The 26,641-nt window shown below is 40.0% G+C and overlaps 1 protein-coding gene across 1 annotated transcript in view; it reads right to left on the bottom strand.

Annotated features, from left to right (window-relative positions):
* Positions 1-26,641, bottom strand: part of TENM1 (teneurin transmembrane protein 1) — a 240,114-nt gene that overhangs the window by 97,655 nt on the left and 115,818 nt on the right. Inside the window, exons 8-11 of the mRNA XM_085319789.1 lie at positions 25,496-25,597; positions 24,249-24,443; positions 20,708-20,908; positions 187-372 (exon numbers count right to left, since the gene is read on the bottom strand). Coding sequence (XP_085175915.1) covers positions 187-372; positions 20,708-20,908; positions 24,249-24,443; positions 25,496-25,597 — 684 coding nt within the window. The remainder of the gene's footprint in view (positions 1-186; positions 373-20,707; positions 20,909-24,248; positions 24,444-25,495; positions 25,598-26,641) is intronic.

Here is a 26,641-nt window from a genome sequence, read left to right as displayed (position 1 = left end):
CACTGAGTTGCCCTTCTGCAGAATAAACAGGGTGCATCATCCCTGGAGAGGCACCTTTGCACACTGGCCTGATTCTGTGTCTCTGGTTTTTCAAAATGACTTCAATTTGACTAATGGCTATAGCAGATGTTTGTATAACTGGTTCAGATCCTATTGATTTTATTCCTGAGGGTACAAAAGCCTTACCGATGGTGCAGTGGTCCCCTTCCCATCCAGGGCTGCACTCACACTTCCCATCTTTGCACTGGCCATGCTCAGCACAGTGAGAGTGGCAGGTACGCTCTTCACACGTTGGTCCTACCCAGCCTTCTTCGCACTGGCATATCCCTCTTGAACAAACGCCGTGGCTACCACAGTCCAGGGTACAGAGCTCTACACAGGATTACAAAAGTGGATAAAGTGAAATGGCAATTTCACACTGGATGTAGACTTTGCACTGATAATAAACATAACCAGGTCCAGCCTAATGCCATTCATCTACTGGATCAAATATCGGGTTATATTACCCACTTCAAGCCTCATCTAGTCTTCCTTCTTTAGCAGTTATTTGCAATACCATCTATTTGTTTGGGCTGGGGACTGCAGATGATAGCTTTGCATATGGCAGGGCTTTGGGTCCAGAACAGACCGGCAATGATGCAAAGAAGTCCATTTCTTTTGACTAATTTCAGCTTAAGCCTGAGTCCTCCTTCCTCCTCTCAAAAAGCAGCTGCTAGTACAGTAAGTGTTAGCCAAACAACCCACTGCCGTGGTAGCAYAGAACATGATACATACCATATAGGCCATGCAGTTTGAAAATGGCTTTCAAAGATTAAAACTTTTTCCCCCCCATCTCTTGACCCTCATGAGCCACCTGCCGAAAACCCATAAAAACCACTTCAGGAGGACAGGACTACTTCTATCATTTCACTCAGAACAACTTCTCTACCTGGGCGTTGTAGAGCTCCACTTAGCGTGGAGCAGGATGAAAATCCTGAACGGCTTCAATACATCACCATCTGCCAATTGCAGCTTAGACTAAAGTTGCTCTGTGAAAAGAATGGCTTTATTATAAAAGGGTTCTATAAGGTTTAAATTTGTTTAGAATAATTGGTGTCAGGAGACAAAATTTGCTTGTTATTCTGCAATTAACCTGCCGTAGAAATGCTTCCTCCTTCCTTCTCTCAGAAAGCAGCCGACAGTACCATGAGCGTAAGCCAAGTAACCATGTCTGTTCTAAAATGCCAATGTGACACACTTAGTAAAGATTTCTTCCCTTGACAGATTTTAAACAACAATCATTTATATCTAGAAACTATTGTACAGAAACGTTCCTGAAAGTATCCATATTGACAAATACTGTCCCTGTCCATACCAAATAAAGTCTATAAAGTTCAAATCAAAATCTTATCATGTATAAAAAAACAGCACAGAGATGTAACTACCCAGTGACATCTCAGGGGTGTCTAGGGTCTGTCTTAAGTCAAGTTCTAGCCATTAATTTCATTAACAAACTGGCTCAGAGTATAAACATACAGAAWTTGAAAGTGTAAAAATGGAAGAGAATGGTCAAACTCAAAATCACCCTCAGAAGCTGAGGACTTGATTAAAAAAATCTCACTAAAAAAAGTCACAATGAAATTTAGTAATAGCAACTATGAGGTACTACACTGAGGAAAACAAAATAAACTACATAAAAATGACTAATTTTATTATTCAGCAAGAGACTTGTGTTATACTGGAGCACAAGACAAACGTAATTATCTGATGATATTCTCCCAAAAGAGTAAATCATACCCTCCTTTGTATTTAAGGCAAGGAAGGAGACTGCTTGGCTATACTCTACTACAAAGAACCACCCCCCCCCCCCAAAAAAAAAAAAAAAGTGCCCAGTCTGGGGTATCAGCCTTCAGAAAGACTTGACTGCTGCCCACTGATGATGTATTAATCTAAGGCTTCATGCCTTGGACTGCCCGCCCGCCCGCCTGCAGGTACCAGGAGGGATTCTGCACCATTTGGCTTGGCTTTTTTGTTACTTGTTTGTTCCTTGGAAGCCTGGGAGACGGCTCAGAGAGCAGGGGGAGGACTCGCTCTGTCACTTCATTGGTACCAAAACCACTCACGTACTCCCTTCTCCTCAGATGAGAARGCAACTCATCCCCAGATCGCCCACCCCAGGCCAGAGCAGCAGAGGATCATTGCAATTATTTTTGCTTACCCTTATATCACGGGGCATGGGCTAACTCMAGAGAATTAAATCGAACAAATTACCTGCTACTTCAAGGATTTCGGCTGTTCGAGGGATGCCTTTGATCTCTCCTGATTCCCTTCTAGTTCATTATAATCACAGCTTTCGGTATTTCATTATAAGTGGAAAAAGTTGTTGAAYGGATGTTAAGAAATAGTTTTTGGCCAACACCATGTGGGGCTATGTGGAGTAGATGGTTTTGGGCCATTCTGGATTAGGTGACCTCTACACAGCTTTTTGCAGTTGTGGGACTGGTTTAGCTCAAGTAATGCCAAAACTTCAGGGAATATTCAAGACGTCAGTATACAGAACTTAACTCAGATCTTAACTTCAAGCTGGACAGCCAGTGGTGGATAGTGCTTTCCTATCTTTTTAGTAACTCTAGCAGCTYCCTCCACTTCTCTAATTGCAAATAGATCTCAGAGAACCAGCTGTGGAAACCCTTGAACACATTCCCACACAGCACATCTGCCTCACCTCTGCCCACCTTTGTAGCAGTTTAATTTTGACACCTTTGTCTTCTAAAGAGAAGCCAAAGAAATATGCATTATGGAGTGGAAGGGAACGTGGATATRTCCCTGTTCTGGTGGCAAGAGGAGACTGTACAGATCTGGTGCATATTATTAGTTTATAACCCACTATACAGTCTTTAACCACAAAGCTCATTTTGGTTATTCTGTCACCTAAGATTAGACACAGCCAAGCAATTTTCCTTAATTTTTAGCTTAYTGGAACAGTGTTTAGCCTGGATAAACACTTCCATAAGCAAGCAGACGCACTGGATCCTGGTTTCTTGATTCGGACAATGCCTCTCCCTCAGTCAGCTCAGTTGCCCAGCTKCTCAGTCTGCTCATATTTTGTGACCACTCAGGCCAGTCTGGAGATTTACATTTGCCTCAGTGATGTAATACGAGGCTTCAGAAATGCTGTCTACAGTAGTAATGTAGTCTCGGGCCAAGTAAATCCAAGGACAATTCTTAAGATTMTCCCCACACTTCTGTTTCCACGCCAAGCAAGTGATCTCAAGCCTAACATCATCCTATTTATGCTGTGGTAGTACACACATCTTTAATCCGCTGCTAATTCAAACAATCATGTTAAAAATATATATATATATATATATCAGTTCAGGTTTCCTGTTTTTAATGCAAAACAATTCCTTAGTTCTTCCTGTCGATAAACAAGTAAAGAGAAATCAGCATGGGAGCGAGTCCCAGTAGCATTTGCACCGTGGGACTGTGTCTCCATAGCAGACTTGACAAAAGGAGATATTCTGAGTGGACRGTGACCAAATGCGATGGGAAGCAAAACAGTAACTTGAAACAGATTAATAGCTTCAAAAGAAGCTGATGTGGTTAAAGGTAAGACAGCAATGAAGTAGACAGCAAGTCAGGCATCAGCCAACTCTTCTGAGAAACAGAGATCCTCCTCTTCCTTYCCCCACAGGATTGGCTCAGAGGCACCCCAGTGCAGTGCCAAGGAGCCAGGGCAACCAAGTGGCAGTTTTGGGGTTGAACAGACGCAGGAGCTGAGCCAGCCAAAGAGCTCCCCTCTTGGTCATCCGCCTCCTGGCTGTGTGGTCCCTGTCCGCAGCTCATGCAATGGAGGGCAGCTGGCTCACGYCATGAACCGGGCAGGCAATTATTCACTATATTTTTCTGGCTTAGTACCTGAAAGCTTGCTGAGGGCTCAGGTGAGCTTCACACACATGGTAGAGGAGGAGATGGAGACCCACCAGAACGGAGCCTGGTCTGCTCAGGAGCCCTGAGCTGTTGCACCAGACAAGACTACAAAGCACATGAGCAAGGGGAAGGTGACTTATTTAAGACAAGAAAGGAGGCAGATGTCAGTTTGGATCAGAAAATTGGACTCTGGGGGGATAATAYATCAGTAGCATCTAGTTAAGTTGTTGCAATAATGTTCATTCATTCTCACAATGCAATAGTGCAATACACGTAATTAGTGAASCCCCTCAATCGTATGTGCGCTTAGGTTTGTGGACTTGCATAAAGCCAATTGCTTCTCTCCCACTCCTCCATGGCACAGGTTGGTGGGATATGCTCCTGCCTGGCTGCCCCTGGCGCTCCAGCGGGTCTCGTGCGTTCGTCGGGGAGGCAGCTCGAAGGCTGCTCTGCGGCCAAGAGGGCATGTCCACAGCCAGCGAGAATTCTCCCTGCTCCAGCAATACCAACTGAATCACCCTAACTTATACAGACCGAAAGTGCATGTGCATACTTTGCAATCAAAATAAGGTTCTCTAAGCATAGGGCTCTATTTAAAAAAGCCCTAGGCTGTCTAGACTCACTGTGAGCAACGTGCTGACAAATTGCTGGGAGCTGGCCTCAACCAAACCCCGCCGTTTCTTATAGACTTTCACAAAACACATCAAATACAAAATTCAGATTCCTCAGACGCAAACCAAGCAATGAATAAGAGACTTAAAAAATGTTCAACTCAAGCTGTCTAGAACCTTTAGTGGTATGTCCTTAATTTTGAACGTTCATTAATTTTATTGGAAGAAGGCAAATGTGAGCTKGGAAGCATTATTTGTACATACTCTTGAGAAGGAGACAAATACGCTCATCATTCCTTAGCTAATCTAAAAAGCATTAAAAATTCACTCCATACTCTTCATTTTAATTACCTAAGTCAACACTGAGTCCTTTTAAATGTGTTTTATAATAAGTTTCTACTTACGTAATATGAAAAGGGAAATTAAAGCTAAATATTTTATAATTTGTAATGATAAGGGAAGACTTTAATTTTAATTCAACATGTTTCAGGAATAACTTTTAGAAAATCAAGTCAAGAATACAAAAATATATGTAAACAAAAGTGATCAAATAATTGTAAAATGAAAACACTTTCATTTTACTTTTCTTCACATTCAAATGTTGAGTCGTGCAACAGACAGTCTAAACCCTTAAGCATCATATTCATAACTTGGCTATCCATTTTTTAATAAGTGGATTTCCATAAAGATTAGAAATTAATCTAACCTGACTTTCACCCAATATGTTTAACTGCTGGAGGCTGCAAAAAATCACCTATCTAGGCCTAATAAAGAAAGTTTTCTCAATTTAAATATACTTTGCATTTAATAAGCTTGCATGATAATTTCAACAATGTTCCTGAGCTTTTTAAAATTACCATCCCGCTGTGTCCTGGAGACAACTCTGTGCTAGCTTTCATTTTCAGCAACTTTATTAATACAATTTTTTACATTGTAAAAGAGTTCAAAAATGTAACTTTAAACTTTAAAAATTTACAGTCCAAAAGCGTTTGAGCTACCTTTTTCAGTAAAACCTAGTGGAAAGTTTTCCCCACTCGAGAAGATTACCTGACAGAATGCAGTACAAAAGCTTAAAACCAAGCTTTACAAGTCCGTAATAGCAAAGGTGTTATTTTTATGGTATAGCTTATATAAACTTCATGATTTAAACAAGATCTTGTGGCAATCTGGKTGTTTCAGCTGCATCTAATCTGGGCTTCTCCTGGCATAGTTACAGCATGCCAGTTAGTTGCACAGCTTTGTATTTTCTTAGCCAGCCACAACTATACTAGCAAACTTTGTAGCTAAGGACCACAAGGACACAGGTAGTGTAAAAGATGTCCTTTCAATTCATTCTTTCCTATTTTCATGGACAGATTAGATAACCTTATTTCATAATAGGACCAGAAGGAGAGATGGTAAGGAAAAGAAAAAGCATAGCAGAGGTAATAATTAGTCTGTTGAAGCCATAGGTATTTCATTTCTGCTGAAGGAGGAAAGTGAGGTTAGTTTATCTCATTCCGGACTTTGGTAGCAACAGATAATTGGAGCTCACATATAAAAATTAGGTTGTCATTCTCACCAAAACCTAATACCTGAGGCTACAATCAGCTGAAACATGAGAATTTTATTATTGTCTAGGAACATATTTTTAACGTGACAAATGTCATTTGTAACATTTTGATAATACAACTGTAATTCCAGTCTCACTAAATATTTAATTAAGTATGTTGGTAGGTAACATGGTGAATCAGTGTAAGAAACTGAAGGCAAAACACTTTCTGTAGAAGCAAGGCAGAAGAATTACAAAGGGGTATGTGAGCATCCAACAGCATCTGCTCCTCAAAACAGAGCTGGAAATCGCAGGGACTTGGAAATGTCTGCAAAACACTACTTTCGAAGTCTTAGGCTGTCAGCTGTTGTGAACATGCTTCCTCTGGCAAACCAAAACGGGCTTCCTGCAGGCAACATGCAGTAAAGGTACGTTCCTGAATTGCAGATAAACTCCAAACAATTCCAGCTACATATCCTATCTTTCACACCATCAAGTAACACTCAATGGGAAAAAGCTATAGAATTTTACACAAAATTTGATATGATCAAAATTAAATCAACCTGATAGATCATCATCAATCAACAACTGCTTGGATGAAAAAAAAGCCTCTACTGCCAGCATACAAAAATAACATACCGGTTATAACATACATATACCTACATACATAGCATAGTTGATCTTTCTTTATATAGATTTATATAAAACAGGGCTGCAAAGGACTTCATATGACCATCTAGTCCATCTGCATTCCAAATTAAATCATATTTGGCACTACTTAAAAAAAATCCCAGCAACAGAGAATCTAAGCCAGCACTAGATAATCTCAGTCTAAACTCTCTTGCTACAGTACTTGTCCTATTCTTCATGCATCACATGTTTAAATCTGACAAAGAAATATAAAGGTCATCTCATGATACCTCAATAACTTGTGGATGTGAGTAGTTTGTTCTATTTGTGCAAGGAAATTGAAAGCAACATTTTAATGCTATTTAAATGAACACCCTGAGACTATTACATTGAATTTATTCTTACAGATATGTCCAAAATCATTTCCAAAGATCCTGTTTCTTGAACAAAGTGGGACATGAYGACCCATCTCAATACAAGAGACACAGAGTGAGATCCATCTCAGCCAGCTTCAACATCTGTGTCTAAAAGTTTTCTACTGAAAATCCAGATCAAGTTCAAAATAGCTACAGGATAGCTTGTCAGTAGTTTACTGCTATGTTACCAGAGTAGAACATTTAAAGTTATTCAGCTGTTGATATTTATTATTTTTGATTATGATGAAGAAACAGAGCAAGGAGGCAAAGTTATGTTAAGCAAAGGAGGAATGGTTTTGGAAAAATTCTCCACATGAGAAAATAGATCCTATGCCAGATCATACCTGCCCTTTTTTATGAATGATGCTAGAGAGGATCATAACATATTACAGCTATTTGTGGGTTTCCATGGATTACAGAAGCATCAGGACATTCCTTACAACTTAAAAAAGAAATAAATTAGTAATTGTAGTAAGTAAGTTTTTGGGTGTTTTCATGGAAACATAGTATATGCTCTAGTTGAATGGAGGACTGACTGTGGCACTGCTGTCCACACCGCGAACTGCCTTAAACCCCAGGAGGGTTTCTAGCCGGGGGCAGTAAAGGCAACGCAGAAAGTAGGGCCCACATGAGTGGCAGAAATGCACTGCTAAACCATTAATGTCCTCAGACATTCACCCAGCCCAAATTATTACTTAGGATACCCCAGCCACAATTAACATACAATCATCAAATATTTCCACTGACACAGCAAAGCCAAAACTTCTCTAAACATTCTTTCATTTTAAACCTTTTAATTGCAAGCTTTTTACAGTAAACCTTTTTGATACGTTGCTTCACAGATTTCTAACTATTTTTCTTATCTTCTCACTACAGCCCACAAAGCACAATACCAAACCACTGGAACTAAAATGCCATATCCTCACTGTTTGTTATTCATACTGTTTCCCCATCAATCTAGTAACTGTTTTAATTGCTTTCTGGAAATAATCCTGCTCTCATCTCATTGAACTTATTCCTGATGCGGTAAGTACTCTAAAAATAGCTCTTCTAACTTCCAGTAGGAATGATGCCATTAATAGTCGTGTGCACCTTAAAACATATGAATGCAATTGTATTTTTTCTGAACCGTAATTGTAACCTCTCATAATACTGTATCTATTTAGAAAATATCTTTTCCAAACTTGGGAGCCCTGATTTGCTTGAAAATGCAGTTGTGTGAGATAGGCAGATAGAAAACTCTGAGAGGTTGATACAGCAAGCAGAGGGAAGCAATAGAGAAATAGCACTTTGAGGAACTTTCCCCCCTTTTTAGGTCTTTTATCACACCTTTTTTTTCAGCTTTATTTTTCATCTGATGAAATCAGATGAATATTTTCTTCCTGATCCAAATCCATTTTGTATATATAAAACCTCACCGTTTATTGATTTCACTGTGCTTCAGAATGGTATTTTTGCAGTGCAAAAATTCAATCAATACAATCTTATGAGTCTGGACTGGTAATGGTAAACATACTAACAGATATTTCATTTCAAGGAACCAAAGCTCTGAAAATTGATATCACTGAAAAGGATTACTCATTTGCCATTGGGTATATCTGTGTTTACCCAGCCAGTGTTGGTGTAAAGCAGAATACAATTATGCTGTGCTCGACATACATGGGATTTTAGCTGCAGAACCTGTCTCTCGTGGACATGATACAGGTTGGCAGGTCAGATAACGCTTTTGTGGGAAACGTTTAAAATAAATGAGCAAAATAATAACCTAATAGTAAGGAAGATTAGACTGACCCGAGGGTGACGAGAACCACACAGAACCCTGACCAGGATAACCTTTTCTTTTAATACAGTGTTTCCCAAGTAAACGTCAAGTTTCTTTGTCAAATTTTGTCCCATTTTATAATTTGTCTCCACTATTTGATTTCAGTTGTACGTATTGTAAAGCACTGAAATTACAGCAGTCACTGTAGACTCATACTCTGACTAATAAGCTTCATAAAATCCCTCACAATATACAGACAACCACAGAAGGACATGTCTTACAATGTCTGTCTTGTGTAGGGGAGACCAGCAAGAAAGCAGTCCAGAACAACCTTCCATGAGCCAAAAACGAACAAGATGAAAGCTATGAAAGCTGAGGCTTTGTGCTCGCTCACAGAGGGAAAATGCAAAGCACAGGTCCTCGGGTTGAAAAGCCAGGGGTATAGGAAAAACAGAGAAAAAGGAAACCCGTTGGGTAAGTGACGGACCGCGAGAATCAGTGAAGGGCATGGGGTAGTGTATAATAATGATGAGGAACATGGAGAGCAACCAAATTGTTCTGCAGGAAAAAGGAAATAGGCAAAGTGACTGCTCAGCAGGCACACTTAATAAAACTGTCTCACAGGTACAGCCTGAACTAATACATTATCAAAAGAAAATAAAGGAACAGCTATTTTCAGCCAAGGTTTTTAAGTTTGCCCAAATGGATCACGATGCGTCTTTTCTATAAGCACCAAGTCTTTCATGATACACACAGAAGTATTATTATTAACACTGAATAGGGCTCTACTCTGAGCTTAAGATCTCACAATTGATTAGTAAATTTGATTAGTCATATTTAGTAAAGAAGCAACGGTTTATTTAAGCACTACTTGAAAAGAGTAGGCACCAACTTCAATTCACCAGCTTACAGGCTGACCCTTGAGTGTGGATCTAGTGCCCCAAATGGCTCCGCTAAATGCTTAACTCATCCAGATCGTATGTCCTGTACGTTAGACATAACTGCTGACTTCAGTAACCAAGATATATTTTACTTATCATATTTCTGAAGGGTTCAAAATGCTGAAAAAGCAGTCACTGGTCCTACTTCTCATACATTACCAGGGATATCTATTCAGATTCACTTACGTAAAAGCAATGGCAGCCCAAAACCCACAGAGCAGCCACTGCCAACCAAATCTGATGCAAGGTTGCTGCAAAGAAAGGAAGGAGACTGACTTGCAGGTTCTAGCTCAGCGCTGCAGGACCGGCAGTTTTGGAAAGTCATCCCTTTTGATATATGACAATAACCAAAAGAAAACACACCTATTTTTTAGCTGTTTTTTCAGTGGAGACCCACACACCAGTGACAGACTGGTAGATCAACCAAAGGTAGATCTAAATGGTAGATCAACCAAAGTAAACCTTAGGGATTCTGCATTCCCAAACAAACAAACAGAATATCACAGTTAAGACTAATATCAGAAATAAAAGGTCACTACCAGACGCTGAGCAGCATCTCAGGTCCCCAGTCAACAGTAAAAATCAGCTGAAGCTGGCCTTGCTACCCCTCTTTTTAGCCCAAGCAACCCGTTTCTTGGGCAATCTTGGCCGAGGTAGGTGACCTGAGCTCTCACTGCGAGCAAAGGCCGCCCAGCACCGGCGAGCAGCAGCCGTCACAGCGCTCAGCGACCGACTAGGAGCGCTGCTGACACCAATAGCCAGGAAACACTGACACATTTAACTGTCCCCGTTGCTGCACTTGTGACTTTGCGTACAGAGAGGGACGAAGCAGCTACCAGCAAGCAAACCGTAGCCTCCCCTGTGTCAGCAACACGAACAGAAGTAGCAACGCGCATCTGGCAGCTGCTCTTCTGCCTTGTAGCTGCTCAGAGAGGCAGCACCTGGCTTGTGGGCTTCCTCCTCCGGCGAGGGAAGCGCATGGCTCCGGGTTTGGGAGCGCCCTGCTGTCCCACACCCTCAGGGTCCCTGGCGCAACGGCAGCAGCGCTCGCAGAGCTGAAGAAAGGAGTGAGCGTCCTCTTACTTTGCCGCACCTCCTCCRTCTGCCCCGCACACGTCTCCTGCTAACTCGGCACGGCTCCTCCTCCCCCTGCAAACACTCTGCTGAGTTAGGTCCGGTATCGCCTGGACGTGCTGCCCGGTCACAGACCGCTCACCAACCAGTCCCCTCTTACGCTGCTGCTCTGCACTCGGCGCAGCTGAGAGGGGCACGCAGCGGCCGTCCCCTCCGGCTGCACCCGCACCGCGCTGCACGGGTGACGACTGGAGCAGCTGAAAACGCAGCGTGTGAACGATCACCCTTCCGCAGTCCCTCAGAACRTGATTCTGGATCACAAGGTCACAGATGCTGTTTTAATAAGCTGCTCATAAAATGGCCATGGCTTCCTAAAGAGCAACACGCATGAACGTACACTGCAGCTACAACGCCTGTGGAGTTTTTGCTCTATCACCACCGAAATGTTTTTGCATAATTACTATAATTCTATTTAAAAGGTGTCACCTGAGCCTAAACATTTAAGCAAAAGTCCTTGCTTAAGGAGGGCAAAGACCAGTGACTCTTTAAATGTCTACATCTATTACACTTGCAATTATCTACACAGTCGAAAAGCTCAACAAGGCAATTTGCAGGAGAAATGAAAGTTTCCAAGCAGAAGAAGGCTTCCATGATTTAAACTTTTACTGATAGCAATTTCCTATTTTCAGAGGTAAGTTAAATTTAACAGAGAGCCTCTGCTGCATATTGAAGTGGTAGCTATTTTTGTAAAACTCTTACTACAACAATAAAAAATGTTTTAAATATCTGCTTTTAGGGGACTTAAGCAACACATTTCGCAGATGGGTGTTCTGAAATTCACAGAAGGACAAAAACTCTAGTTGTTTTGCTTTTTTGTACATTTGTTCCAGCACCGTGCTTCTCCAGCTTTGAAGGTTGAAAAGTTTCCTCCTGATATTAGCAGCCCTCCTTTAAAGGCCGGTGGCACGGCTGCCTTCCCACYGGCCAGGAGCTTGCCGGAATTTCGTTACCGAAACTGACTTGTCAAATTAAAAGGTGAAGGCTCTGCATCCTGTTACTGCTCTTGTATCCTCTGAGGCTCTTCATTTCCACTCTGTTACAGCACCTACACCACCAGCAGAAGCTTTTCCCCACTTGGCTGCTGTGGAGTACAGGCCTCTCCTATTCAGAACTCCACTCCTGATATTTTCTTGGACGGGGTATTTGTCCTTCCCATACAAAATCCTGTCGTTGGTTTTACTATGGTCCTTAACAACTTTCTAGATCTACTACCACGTAGCTAGTAAGGATGAGATGCTCAAAGGGATGTAGGTGCCTAATTACAACTTTAATTATCTAAAGCCAAGATTTAGATCCTTAAACCTTTGCTCAGCTTACCTAAATTGTTTAAATTACATAGGCACCTGAATTGCTACCAAACTCACACTTATTTGCCAGGTTTTGTTACTAGATTGCCCAGCTGTCCTGCTGTACAAGCTGGCATTAAGCTCTCTGGATTCACAATTGGCAACCTTACGTGGCTCTGGCCTACGAATCTTAACCAGCATCACTCTCAAACCACATCTKTTGGATTAGGTCTAGCAGAAAACACACTGAAGCGTGTTTGCTGGGAACACTGGGCCCCCTATACAGACATGATGTCATGCACGCACAGAKGAAAGTTTCTAGCAGCCCCAAGAAGGAAGGAGAGCCGGGAAYGTGCTGCTGTCACCACAGCAATTTCTGTATCTTGCCCTCGGATAGGGGAAGAGCTCCTGGTATAGGAACATCCTCACTCGGCTTTGCGGATTCCACTCAGTGGACTAAGCAATACCTTTTTGTGGATTAGACCAGGATCTACAAAAGATGACTTAAGTACATTATGTTTATACTTGAACGATGGCTATTTCCAATTGCCAAATGAGACGCAGACAGCAACAGATTCAGAATCTTAATTTTCAGGTTGAAAAGGTAAGGGAATGCCCATTATTTTTGGTGTATCTGCAAAAAAAGCAGCAAYCTGTTGCAAAACATCCCAAGTTTCCTCATTGTATCTCTCATACCCTTGACTTACCCTATTTCCTAAATCAATACATGACTACATGAGGTCTTTCTGGTTCCTTCTGGACTGATTTCAGCATACAGGAGAATTAATTTTTATTGGAGTGCTTCTTCACTGCCTTAAATTTCTCATATTTTAAATTCTCCAGCAACACGTATTCAGCATTCCAATCTTTAACTACTGAGTTTTTAATAGAAATCTTGCTCACCAGATATCTTTTTGCAAACTCTTGCAACTCTACAGGAGATACAAATCAAACTAGTCACATAGTTTTTTCTTTTCAGTGAAATATATAGCAGTAGGAAGAGTCTTTCTACAATGTCAAACAATGTACAGCAGGGGAAACTTCAATCATCCTTTTAATTAGCACAGCAGTAATAGTCAAAGCTCCTCACTTAATCTCATCTAACTGTCCTGTTTCTTTAATTTGTAAGTCCATCATTTCTGCAGARCAGAACAATGAGGGATGGCTACACTAGATAAAGTTCTTTAGACTTGTCTAAAATAGGAAGTACAGTAAAAGTGTCAGCATAGAACAGAACAGTCTATAGAAAATGCACGACAGAATACATCACAGATTGAAGAAATTTCAAGGCTATTTTCACTATTTGAATTGTTTGTACTGAATACCCTTGTCCTTGGCAAATCAGAATGATTGACATCGATAATCTGCAATTTCCTAAATCTGAAGAGTTTTCTGATTGCAATGAAATGGTTTTACCTAATTATTTTTTTCAASTTGCAGTTTTTGATGTTTAATTTTGAAATCAATTTGAGATGTCTTGAACTATATTAATATACTGTATTATGCCTTCATTTCTTTTTGAAGTACTTTACTTTAAGAAATGCATACTTCTAATGATTTTTAAATTACTCCACTCTGCACATATCAATTTACAACAATTACAAAATTTTGCATTTTTCAAAGCACTTCAGTTTAGAGAGGTTTTATGCTCTGCAAGATACCGAGAGAAGAGGCTGCTGATCCATTTTACCCTTTGTAAAATTACCACCGATCTTGCTAGAGAGAGTTTAACCAAAAATAGATATGCTAAATATACACCATCTACATACAATCACTTTAGGATGAATGTTTTCATGACGAAGAACTGCCACTACTCTTTTACCAATCATAATTAGGTTGCTTCAGTGGTATAAATGGATTCAGTGGAATTATGACAAATGTCCTGAAGTAAGGAGGACAGAAATTGGCCTACTTTGGCTGAATTGAATAGAGTCTAGAGAAATGAATACAGAACAGGATGTCAGAGGTATCAGCTCTGTCACAGATTTCATTACTTTTCAGTCCGTAACATTTTGGGCACCATGCAGCAATTAGTTAATGACTCAGAGCTGGRTTCTCAGCTGGCATTGCTTTGGTGGAATCACTGTAGCTACATTCAATTATGCTAGCTGAGGATCTGCCCCACTGAACAACCGTCATCCACTTTTGTTTGATGTTTACTCCCTTAATCTCAAGGCTCCACAYTACAGACATCAGTCTAAGAAAGGGGGCTGAGGTTTCCTCTTCAGTTTGTTCGTGCTGCACTTTCACAGAATCTCAGAATGACTGAGGTTGGCAGGAGACTCCACAAATAGCCTTACTCCAACCCTGCTGAAGCAGGGTCAGCCAGAGCAGATTGCCCAGGACAGTGTCCCAGAGAGGCTTTGACTGTCTACAAGGATGGAGACTCAGCAACCTCTCCGGGCAACCTGAGTTCCAGTGTTCAATCACCCTTTCAGGAAAAAAGTGTTTTCTTATGTTCAGTGGGAGTTTCCTGTGTGCCACTGCTGCTTATCCTGTTTTGTTTTAGCTTTCTGATGTTTTAGTCATAAAGTTTAGCTTTTTAATACCCTAAGACAGGTCTTGTGGTTCTGGTTTTATCTGTGGAGATAGCACGATCTTGGAAAAGTCACTCCTGCTTTGTGAGTTTTATAAAAGCACTACGTCATCTCTTCACAGAGGKGGAGTAAATTGATGACCATATGATGTGACAATAGCACGTAGATCAATTCAGTTAGCCAGAGCTGCCTTCTACCTAAGAATGAGCAGTCAGTACTTGCAAGTTTGTGTTCGTCTTTCTGAAACATTCTGCCTATAGACCTCAAAGGGAAATGATTCATTAACATCAAGGGATTTTGGATGACAGTCTATAAATAAAGCAACAAAGATGCAGAGACAATAAGCAGCATGTTGACTGTATTGATATCCTGGTGACACTAAAACAGTCTACCATCAGTCTTCCATTCTGCTATTTTATTTTGCCATGTATGCAGTATATCACCCCGATGCTGCACAGGTCAACTGAACCATATGTTGCTGGTCAGAAGAATAATGGATTTTCACATACAATCATACCTGGATTCAGGATGGTATAAAGCTGCTGAGACTCTTAAATAGTCATGGATGACCTTTTCCAGTACAAGCATTTTTCACAAAAAATATTTTATAATCAGTCTCACTTGGAACAGAGTATGACATTTCTATTCTCTATACAGCTTTTAGGAGAGAGGAAAGACTAAATGAGAAATAGAACCCAACCTCTTGTGCGTCTSTCTCAGGCATATCCACAGCCAGATRACTAAATCAATAATGGCCGTAAAGGGGGCAGGATCTACATCTCTAACTTCTTTGGAGATTTTTACACAAGTTGCCAAAGGATGAACAAACCAGAAAAACCAAACCAAACCAAACRAACAATGTGATAAACTAGATAGTAAGGAATGAATTCAAACAGAGAAAACTCACCTTTATACACTGAGTAGTATGATGGGTTTTTAATTTTCAGTGCTTTGTATCAGGGAAGCATTTGATTTTCCACGAATTAGAAAATCATATGTTTTTTTATGAGCATCAGATCAGACATCACCATGGTTTAAGAGGAACTATTTGCTTTACGGTGTATGTGGATGTTGTGGTCAATGTTGTGGACAGTGTGAACTGTAACAGTGCTGTTGCTCTGTTTCTTTTGGTCTTGGAAATACTCTATGAACCAAAAGGGTGGAAAGATAGCAAGCTGATCTGTGCTATGCWGCAGAAGGATCCTGGCTTCAGGCCTCCGATGATAACAATAAGATCTTGAAGCATCTCAGAAGTTGGCACAGCTGCTTCATCAGGAGAGGAGGACAGTGGTCTTGGCAGCAGGCATCTGCTCTCCCCAGCTCCAAGCTGCTAAGAGTATGCTCCTATATCGCAGTGCTAGAAAGGTGACTAACTGCCAGCTAATCCTCATAAGTAAAAGATACTCAAGCTGACAGTCCCATGAASGACAGTTTATCTAGAGCAGCAAGTCAGATTCCGGCCTAGTTATAGGGGCTTGGTCCAGTGCCACAGCTCTTTTCTCGACAGTCATAGCAGAAGGAATAACTCTAGCATCGGGTATGAGTTATTTTTGGATACTTCTATTCARTAATTCTGAGCTCTACTCTTAGACTAGGGAGCTGCCCTACATACATTGRCCTTTCTAGTACAGATGTTGTCTATCGAATTATTCTACTCTACTGAATAAATTAATTCTTTAAGAACATATATGAGGCCTAAAGAAAACAGAAGAGCTCTACAGAAAAAGCACCGTACAAATTCAGTGGACAATCTGAGGCATCTAGCTGCCGATCCAAGAGATTATGGCAGATTCATATCCTTATATGGAGGCCTCTCAGTAGGAACGTGCAATATTTGGATGGAGCACAGCTACAGCCTCTTCATTCTCACAATCCTTTTAGAAACAATGCCTCATATGAGGGACAGCTAGAAATAAATCCCACCTACTCCATTACTTGGTACTTTTGGGCATTTACTCCCCCATCATACTGTCCACATGTTTCTCCTTTTCTAACCTAGTCACTTCGTACTACCCAATTAATTCAATCATGTCACAGTTCAGAGTTTGTTATATCCAAATACTCTCAACAAGTAACTTAAATCTGATCTGATATAGTCCTATAAATATCCTTACTGCAGCAACTGTGCAGAACATCAAATAYATACAAGAGCAAGTAACTGCTTGAATGATCAGGTCATACATCTTTAGCAAAATGGCATTTTTTTTAAGTGAAAAAAAATGAAAACTGTTTCATAAGAAACACGGGAAAGATGAATCAGGCATAGACATCTTCCTTTATCTTTCCTTGACCTCCGAATGTTTAAGCTAAGAATTTTAGTTTTCGCTTGATGTCATTTTACAAAAGYAAAAGTAAGCCTTATGTGGGCAGTCATATTTCCAAAAGAACTGCCTGAAAATACAGAATACATAAAATGTTCTGCTTTTTTTGGCATTAAATTTTTATGGAGGGGAAGAGGAAAGGAGAAATTAAAAGAGAGAGAGATCTGTGTATGTGTRTGCGCGTTTGTGCAGGCAAAAGAAATGTGTATCACTAAAAGAAACAAACTGATTTAAAATATAGGCTCCTTTTATACTGATTTTTATAATCATTAAGGACAAAAAAGAAATCACAGTTTTGAAAACTTTTCTCTTTTTTTTTTTTAATGTGTGCCTACAGATGAGAGTCTTTTTGGCTTAGTTGCTTCTTTTTGTACTATAGGTATACTGGCAGCTCTCAAAAAGCTTCTCTCATTTTGAGGAAAATTACCAGAATTAGCATCACTCTCCATTGCATATATGAAAACTTCCTTAAATCAGAAAAACTCTGAAATACTCCACATTCACACTATTTTARAGTGAAGATAGATTTGGCTGTTGCAGGATTCCTGCAGATCATTCTTTGTAACAATAACATATACTTCACAGAATCATAGAATTGGTAGGGTTGGAAGGGGCCTCTGGAGATCATCTAGTCCAACCCCCCTGCTCAAGCAGGATCACCTAAAGCATGTTTGCATCCAGGCGGGTTTTGACTATCTCCAGAGAAGGAGACTTCACAACCTCTCTGGGCAACCTGGTCCAGGGCTCTGTCACTCTCACACTTCTCCATCCTCAGCTGTACTRCTTTATCTTTTTAAATATACATCCTTGATTTGGAAAATGTTTAGAAAGCTTCGAGCTGGACATAGAATCAGATGATTTTTCCACTCAGTGCAACTAAAAATGTTTCTGGGAAAATGAATCAACGGGAAGAACCCCTTAAGGAGATCATTATATTAGTTTTAGTTTACTGAAGAGATGGATAAGAGGTGAAGAGAGTAGGAACATTTAGGAGAAGAATTTGACAATCTCATCTAGCAGAAAGAAGCACAACAGTTAGACTTTTCACCTATTCAAACTGGGATTAGAAGGTGCACTTTTTAGCAGTGAGGGTCAGATATGATTGAAACAATTTACCTTGGAAAATAGTAGATTACTGTTCATTTTCAGTCTTTTGGTGAAGGCTGAATTTCTATAAACTAAACAGAAGCTATGAGCTTCAAGTACAAACTGAAGGATCATTTTTTGGGTACATATTCCACAGAAAGTCGAACTACGTGAACATGGTCTTCTCCAGCTCAAAAATCTATGAATGACTCCATTAGCTCTCAGGCTGTGGCTCCAAACACTGCCAATCCTTCAGGATATGTATGAGTCACACCCTCACCCTACATCTCTGTTCTTCCATGTCTATACTGTTTTCTTTCTTTCCACAGTCTGTGGCATTTAAAATGGAGCTTACTGTATGAAGAGCTAGAGACGGCAGGCTGGGGAAGGTATGGTGCAGATGGCTCAGCCCTTTACAGGTGAGCCATAATTTACATGGGATTACATAGTCAGAAGTACTGGAATTCCTTTGCTATTGCAGCTTTTTACAATACAGCAAAAAACACTGATCTCCTATTTAGGAAAACATGAAACTTAAAAAATATTTCCCCCTTCTATTTTGAAAAGGCTTGGCATTTGCTGAGGAATGCAGAAAGTGTCAAGACAGAAGCCCATATGCTTGACAAGAATATAGAAAGGCAAAYCTTCCCAATACTGAGAGAGATGCTCTTGCTTCTCTGGCTTGAGGTACTGAGACACTGGGGAAGTGCATGGTTTGAGGCAGGCTGACAGACTTCTCACAGATCTCTTGCAAAATTTTTCTTTCTTCTTGATTCCACATGAGTGGTCTGTCCTTTATACCTTTTCATCCTATTCATTGTACAGAACTTCATGATTTTTTTTTCTATTCGCATATGAAAGCTTTTACTCTGACCCTGTTGACTTAGCCTTCTGATGTTTTCCTTCCTCACTAAGATCAAGTATGCACAGCAACCATTGCGCCTTAGAAGACAGTATCCAGCAGCAAATGAACATCTCTTAGACTTCAGTTTAATTCTCATTGTATTGTCAYGACAATTCTGAATCAAGTTTAATAGCTGTGAAGAGAGAGAAATTTAAAAGGAGAAATCTGAAGCATCTAGCTATAGAGGTGCCTGTTGGTGGTCATAAAAGCATCATATAACCCTGAAGGCAGTAGGGATGGAGAGAGGCATTTTCCCTAGTGGTTGATGGAAGTAAGGGAAAAACTAACTTCCTTCTAAGAATTTATTAAAATAACTCTGAAACTGAGCCAAACATGAAAATGAAGATCCTAGCAGACAAGACAGCAGCCTCTTTACTGCAATCACTTATTATCTCCATGTCCTTTTACTTAATATCCAATTGCCCTACACAGCTGACATAACAGACCCATTAGAGATTAACAATTCCTTTTGAGCTACAGCAACTTCCTATTAAAACAGAATTATCTTGTATATTTTGTGGGAAACAATTTTACTACATAACTAGAACCTTACCTAATTATTCGCTTCATTAATGAAAGTGCTATATGTTACTATTCTTCAGGAAACATTTTCAACACATAACAAAACATACGATGAACATGCAAGCAACTGGGATTCTGTGAAAAGCCAGCAGAAAGACAATTCTTGTCAAAGTATYGCCTCCAACAGTCTCAGACTGAAGTTACGTGTATTATTAATTTCAGAGTGTGGAAATCAGGTTTTTTGTAAAAAACATGCAAAATTGTTACCAAGTCAGTAGTAAAAAGCTGTCATGGATGGGGGCATTTTTTAAGTCCCAAATCAAATGCTTTAAAGATCTGAGTGGAAGTTTATACTGTTTTAAGTGTTCCTCTGAACGACTGTTTCTGGGGGAAAAAAGGAAAAAAACCAAAAGGGACCAATGACGGCATTCAGCAAGTCTGTCACTTGATTCTATTCTGTACCGGGATGTGTCACTCATCAACTGAGATTCTGTGAGTTTTAGGTTAAAAAAAATAGTAGTACCTACTTTGGTAATGACATGCTCCATTACAGGAGTAAAACGCCCTGAGCATATTCATTTCAAGAATACTAAATCTACATGTACAAAACACAGAAAATCCAGCTGAACTCTTAAACAGATTCAGTGGTATTAAACCTTGATAGTCCTCTCAGAAAAAACAATCTTTATCCCAGCATCAGAGAACAGGCAACTGTTTCTTGTTTAATGTTTTTTTTGACAGAGGCTCATGAATCATTGGGTTTAGACCCTATTTTCATATATCTCCGGATTCTCTCTGAGTTGTGGTCTCAGTGGAGGTATGATCCTAGCAAGTGCTGGACGGCATCAGAGAATCCTGCTTAACTCCAGCTAAAGCCAGGAGGTACCTGCACTCCTGCAGGACTACCGACCTCGCTGTTACGCCATCAGACAGTCAGCGTTCTTGTCACAAGGAAAAAGCCGTTTCACCCTTGCCATGAGAAAGCCAGATGCTCCCAAGCTGCATATCCCACAAGAAATCAGACTTCAATGCCCCAGCACCTCTTATTCACCTCACCTTGTGTTTTAAACAAAAGCTTTTTAATAGTTTTTGTTGAGAAAGTAAAATCTTGCCGCACCTGTTGAACAATCTGAACCCGTCCACTGTGGCTCACAGCTGCAGAGTCCCGTTTCCAGGAGAAACGTCCCGTGACCCGAGCACTGCTCCTGGCACACGGGGAGAGACGTCTCGCAGTTCACGCCGCCCCAGCCCGCGGAGCAGTGGCATTCCCCTTGAACGCACACACCGTGGCCAGAACACATYGGATCCAGGCAGTCCTCTAGAAAGCAGGAACATACAATTTATAGCTTAAACTTTGCACCTTTAGTGTAAGTTTTTCTAGTGAAATACAACATCAGGAATTCAAATTAATTAGGTTAAAAAAAAAAGTGATTTCTATGCAAATACTCAAACTGAAACAATGCTAACAAATACACAAGGAAAAACAGTCTATGCTAACAGCTGTGCAAAACCGTAAACTAAAAACAGGAAAACAAGCAAGTACGTAGGTTGTTAGAGATCTCATGATTCTACTTGTCATTTGTATTTTTTTATTTTTAAAATGCAGATTCCTTGGATAGATTCAGTGATCCAAATTAGCCAAGTCACTGTTTCAGTAGCAGAAGCTGGTAAAGAACTGAAGCAATTAGCAATTATTTATACAACTGGGCATTGTATTTTCCACCTGGGTCATTGCGCTCCGTTTTACTGACATTTGTGAAAAGATTTATTCCTTAAAATTCCTTGGAAAGCTACTTTTATAGCAGAGAATTTGACCCCCCCAAAACAATCATCTGCTAACCTTGAACAGTGAATCTCTGACCAAATGCTAACCACAAAAATCTTACACACTCATAAAAAGGATGCGCTGGGCAATTGCAGCTAATGAACAGAGTCAAAGAAGATGTAACATACTGATGAACAATTTGCAAACAGACAAAGAGCAAGATTTGTTCTCAATTTGGATTAAACTATTCCTAGTGAAGAATTCAGGAGCTCTGCAGAAGAATCTAAATCAGTTGGTTAGTCCTGTCTAATCAGCATATTCTTTCATAAAGACCCAGCATTTCCTTAACAAGACAAACCGCAAGCAGAACACACAGACCGCCCTCTCTGGAGGCCCCAGCAAGACTGCTTAGCTGAAGAGGAATTTGTGGTGTGTCCAAACACACAAAAAAATTAGCCAAAAGCCTATCCCTGACAGATCATGCTTCATGCTTCAAGCTGATCCTAAAAAAGCATCTTGAAGGTTTTTCTATGTWTATTTCAAGTATTAGCACGAGTACTTCTTTAGTAATTAAATTGAGACCGTTCTCTGTTTCAGTAACAGAAGACTAAATACTTCAGACTTATAGATTAACGGTCTCCACTTTATCGAACTTTTTGACTAGAGAATAAGGAAGTGACATTTTATCTTTTGAACATGCTAYGCCACCAATGCAAGACCTTATTTCAGGATTTGTTTTGTATCTTTTTTCAGCCTTCCAGGCTTATGCACAGTGCAATGGATTTCTTAAAAAGAGAAATCAGTGTTTGTGGACAAAGTACATCTTGCTGAGCACACAGTACGAAAGTACTTGGCAACGTTCTCTAATCCTGAAATATAGTTCTTTGATTTGCTGATCTTTTAAAATTAATGGAGTGATTCCACGAACAGTTTAAAAAGTATCACTTAAGACAGTACTGATAAACTGACAGAACAAATTGAAAGGATGTCCATAGCAATGAATACATATAGCTACTGGCATTCTCTGCATATTACACCTGTTGCTATGTCTGCAACATTAACAATACTGCTATAATGCGAAATTCAACAGTTAACGATCCTCAGGTTTACATACAATAACGTAATTTGAATTATTGATAGAATTACTTCCACATGCTGTGCAATAGAGTAGACAGTTAACGGTCATGTCATGCACATACTGTCACATTAAAATTTGCTGTATAAAGTATAGGTTGCATAGGTCTGTTTCATCATCCTATTTCTACATAATTCCCYTCTTTTATTCAGTGTTTTTCTTCTCTTTAAAAKCCCAACTTTTTGATGATCTTAGTTTCAATGGCTGTCTGAGCACATTCACCTCAAYTACTTTCTCAAGCATTTTACAGGATCACATTATGCCAACAAGCAAAGCAACCGAATAAAATTTCAGACAACCTTTCATTAGCTACAGGCTTGTTCAGTATCATGGCCTCTGTGTGTAAAWGTGTGCACTGCTTGCTTTTTTCCATCTCAGTTTTCTTGATTTTGTCCATTTTTGAAAATACCAATGACTGGGTATACCAGAAACACTCTCTTGATCCTCCTTTTTAAAACCATATCAGATATGTAAAATCCATCCAACGTATCTCAATCTTCGGCATTTTTCTCATTAGAGAATTCAGGCCACGTAAGAACTTTTGTGTGTTACTCAAAAGAAGCACCTAAAATCTATACAACAGGAGGCTTCAGGGTAAGGAATCTACCRAAAAAAACATCAAATCAGGGCAAGCATGAAGAACAGCTCTGCTTTTCATGGCTATGCACAGGGGAAGTAAGCTGTGGCTGATGAGCTATCTCAGAAATGCTAACAGGCAAATGACAGCTGCTTCTTGCTATAGATGAGGGCAGACACACGTCGGTACTATAACCAGCTAAAGTACAATTACTTGTTCTTGTAATTTCCCACTTTTTATTAGCTAAGCTTTAAAAGATGCCATTTTAGTACCCTGAATACAGGCTCACAGTAAAAATGACATACAACAACAGAATTACACAATACACTCTGGTAAACTGAAACTGTTTGCTGCTATCTTGACTTTATAGAGTCAGTACATTCTTCACAGAAAGAATCTAAGACGAACAGAACGTAGAGAGAGTAGCTGATTATGACTTGCAGATTACTTTGAAAAACCACCACATTACATTTCATTTAAATGATCTTCCAGTTGTCCTACCCTTAGCCTTGGGTAAAGGAAAAAAAAAAAAGAAAAAAAAAAAAAGTCTGCCAAGGCTCTGGTGCTGCACGCTACGGTACTAGGCTACTGGTTGCAAAGAGGCTCTGTGGCATTAGCCACTCTTCTCGAAAGAAGTGTGAGGAGTCTGAGAAGTACAGACAAACAAGTCAGAATGATCTCACAACTTTCACAAAAAGTAGGAWTCCTTGGCCTGCACGGCCATTTTGCAGGAAACTCCTGAAGGACTGAGAATCCATCACTTGCTGAAAGGCAAAGACTTCCACCAGAGCTGGCTGTCAGCATTCAATGGCAGGAGGCAAGTGAAATCACCTGCAAACTACAGTCCTTCCAGACCAAAAGAAAAACTGAGCATTTCAGAGGTCTACCTGTGCTACAGTGATTTGATTTTCTAATTAGACAATGTTAAATAGCTTTAATCTTTTAGAATAAAAATGTGAATCTTGGAAGTTATGTGATCAGCTCCCACAGTTGCCACTGAGACCTAGATGCCTTCTATCAACACTACTTTCCATGAAACAGTAAAGGTGCTTTTGAGAAAAACAGTACCACTTCACAGTAAGTTTCTTGCATCTATGGGAATTCTTAACTACCTTAAAACAGGTTGGGAGATTAAAGATAAAACCAAAAATGCTAATTAAAAAGAGTGAAACTTCACAAACCTTCCTCACAAATCTCTCCTTTGTAGCCAGGGACACAGATGCAGACTCCCATGATACAAGTGCCATGGCCAAAGCAGGTTGGATCAATGCACTGTTCTTCTGGAACATCACATTCTGGTCCTTTCCATCCATTTCGACATACGCAGTGACCCTTCTCATATTCTCCATTTCCACTGCATAGCACTGGGCATGAATCTGAAGAAAGCAAAACTGACCTCTGTAATGTATGTAAATACTTACATATTTTAACAGAAACTGCATTTATCATTCTGTAATTCTTTTTTGTTCCATTCCACCCCTGACTTTGACTCTGGGCTGTGACAGGGTGAAATGTTTGAAATACGAAGGGCAAGAGTAATACAAGTCTCCTCATTCTGCCTCGCTAGTATAACCTTAATTCTGACCTGAAATAGGGCATCTTAGAAGATAAAAATGGATCCCTGATCCCTGCCCTTGATTAGCCTCTGTTGAGATTTGCACAGTGATGCCTACTTATGATTTTCTGTAATATTAGTATTTGTTCTGGGGAACTGGAGCAAAATACCCACCTTCTCTTCTACTTCTTCTTCCTTCTAAGCAGACTTAACTTTATTGAAGTTTGAGCAGTTACTGATCTGAGCATAAACCAGTGATCTGGAAGCTTAGTTTTACAATGCAGTACCGATTTCTGAGCCAACCAATCTTTTAAAATATAAAGTCAATCATGAATTTCGAGGAAACAATAGGAAAAACATGAGAATCTGCAGACATAATATTCTGAGTATGTCAGATAATACTCACAGAAATATATGAAACAGAAATAAGATCACTTATAGTACTTTTTAATAAGGTTTTGCCTAAAACACTGGAAAATAGTTTCTAAAAGGTTTCTCTTCTACCCCCTATTCAAGTTAAGGCCACATCCTACCAGTTTCTTCCAAATGAAACAGCTGATTTGTCACTTCTAAATAACAGTAAACACTACGCTAAGCTAACACACTTGTTAAAAATGTTTTTTTAAGAGTGGGTGTAAGGAGAGCTGGAGAAATCTCAACTCTGAAAGTCACTGAGGGAGAAGTGGTTGAGACATCTTAGCAAGAACACAGCATAAAGAGGCTTGCGATGCCTGTGCTTGTACTCTGTCTGCCATCTGGCTGGAAAAAGGAATTTAATCTCCCTTAATCACTTTGAATCTTTGCAAGCACAGCAGTCACACACAATAATCATGATCCCTGTCACGCACTGTAGACCAGTTAATATGAGATTACCTTTTGCACAATCGGGACCAAGGAACCCTGGGAAACAGTGGCAGTGCCCCGAGATACATTCGCCGTTCCCATTGCAATTAGTAGAGCAGTCATCCAGGACTTCTATTTATCCAAGAGTTGGGCACAAAGAAAAACAGAAATCAGTTGACTTCTGAAATGAATCGCATCTTCACCAAACATCTCAATATACAAGTAGGTGCAGAAGCAGTAAAAGGCCCATTTCCATTCACAAGGAGCATAAAACAAATTCCTGTCCAAGCAACTTACAAATATTAGATTTTGCCTTGACAGGTTGGAGATAAAAAGTGCATCATTTATRTTACACAAGAAAGCTTTTAAAGTAAGTGTTCATGTAAAATTTACCACCATTAAAAGCACTACAAGAACCAAAGTATTTGCTGAGAAATGTCTACCTTAAACACTCTCTTTTATTGTTGAAGTAATTTGTATGAAACCTTATAGAATAAGGTTTCTTTATAGAATAAATTGTCTTCTAAGGTGTTCATTTGAACCAAGGTGTTCTTTCGAATCATGTGAGTGGAGCTCCATGAAGAAGGGAAAGACTTCCACTTCTACACAATTAGATGAAAAAGAAAACCTGTCTTAGGTAAAGTGACAAAGCTCAATGCGATAAAAGACTAAGAACTAGATGTCAAGAAAAAAAAACCCTCAGTTCTGCTCTTACATGTGCTCATGTTCCATCACATGGTTTTGGCTAGGGAACCTCTTAGCCTTACACATCTAGGGGCAGCGTGGCAGAAGATGGGAGACGGTCACAAAACAGCGGGAACCTAGCAGTCAAAAGACTGTTAGTTATGCAGGCACAAGCACAGGGATACCTGGGMAAGTACCTTTGGCTGCAGAAAGATGGGGAACACAACTCTTCCCTGCAGAGTAACAGCTCTTGGGGAAACAGAAGAAAACCCAGATCCTTTTGAAGGGTATCCATCCATAGCAGATGTTTTGAGAGGAGACACTTCTCAGGAAAGGCCATACCATTGGAATATTCAAGCTGGTCAAATCTGACACACTTTTAAACTCAAACTGAGGTTGTCAGAAGATGAGCTATATGCATATCTTACAACTAACATGAATAAATGAAATACACTTATTTTGATCTTATTTATGGGCACTTGGACAGATAGG

Source organism: Rhea americana, unplaced genomic scaffold (genome assembly GCF_003343005.1).
Source record: "Rhea americana isolate MKP2758 unplaced genomic scaffold, rheAme1 scaffold_6, whole genome shotgun sequence".
NCBI classification, from domain to species: domain Eukaryota; kingdom Metazoa; phylum Chordata; class Aves; order Rheiformes; family Rheidae; genus Rhea; species Rhea americana.
The sequence above is the reverse complement of the archived record's forward strand: the minus strand, read 5'-3'. Positions and strand labels throughout refer to the sequence as shown.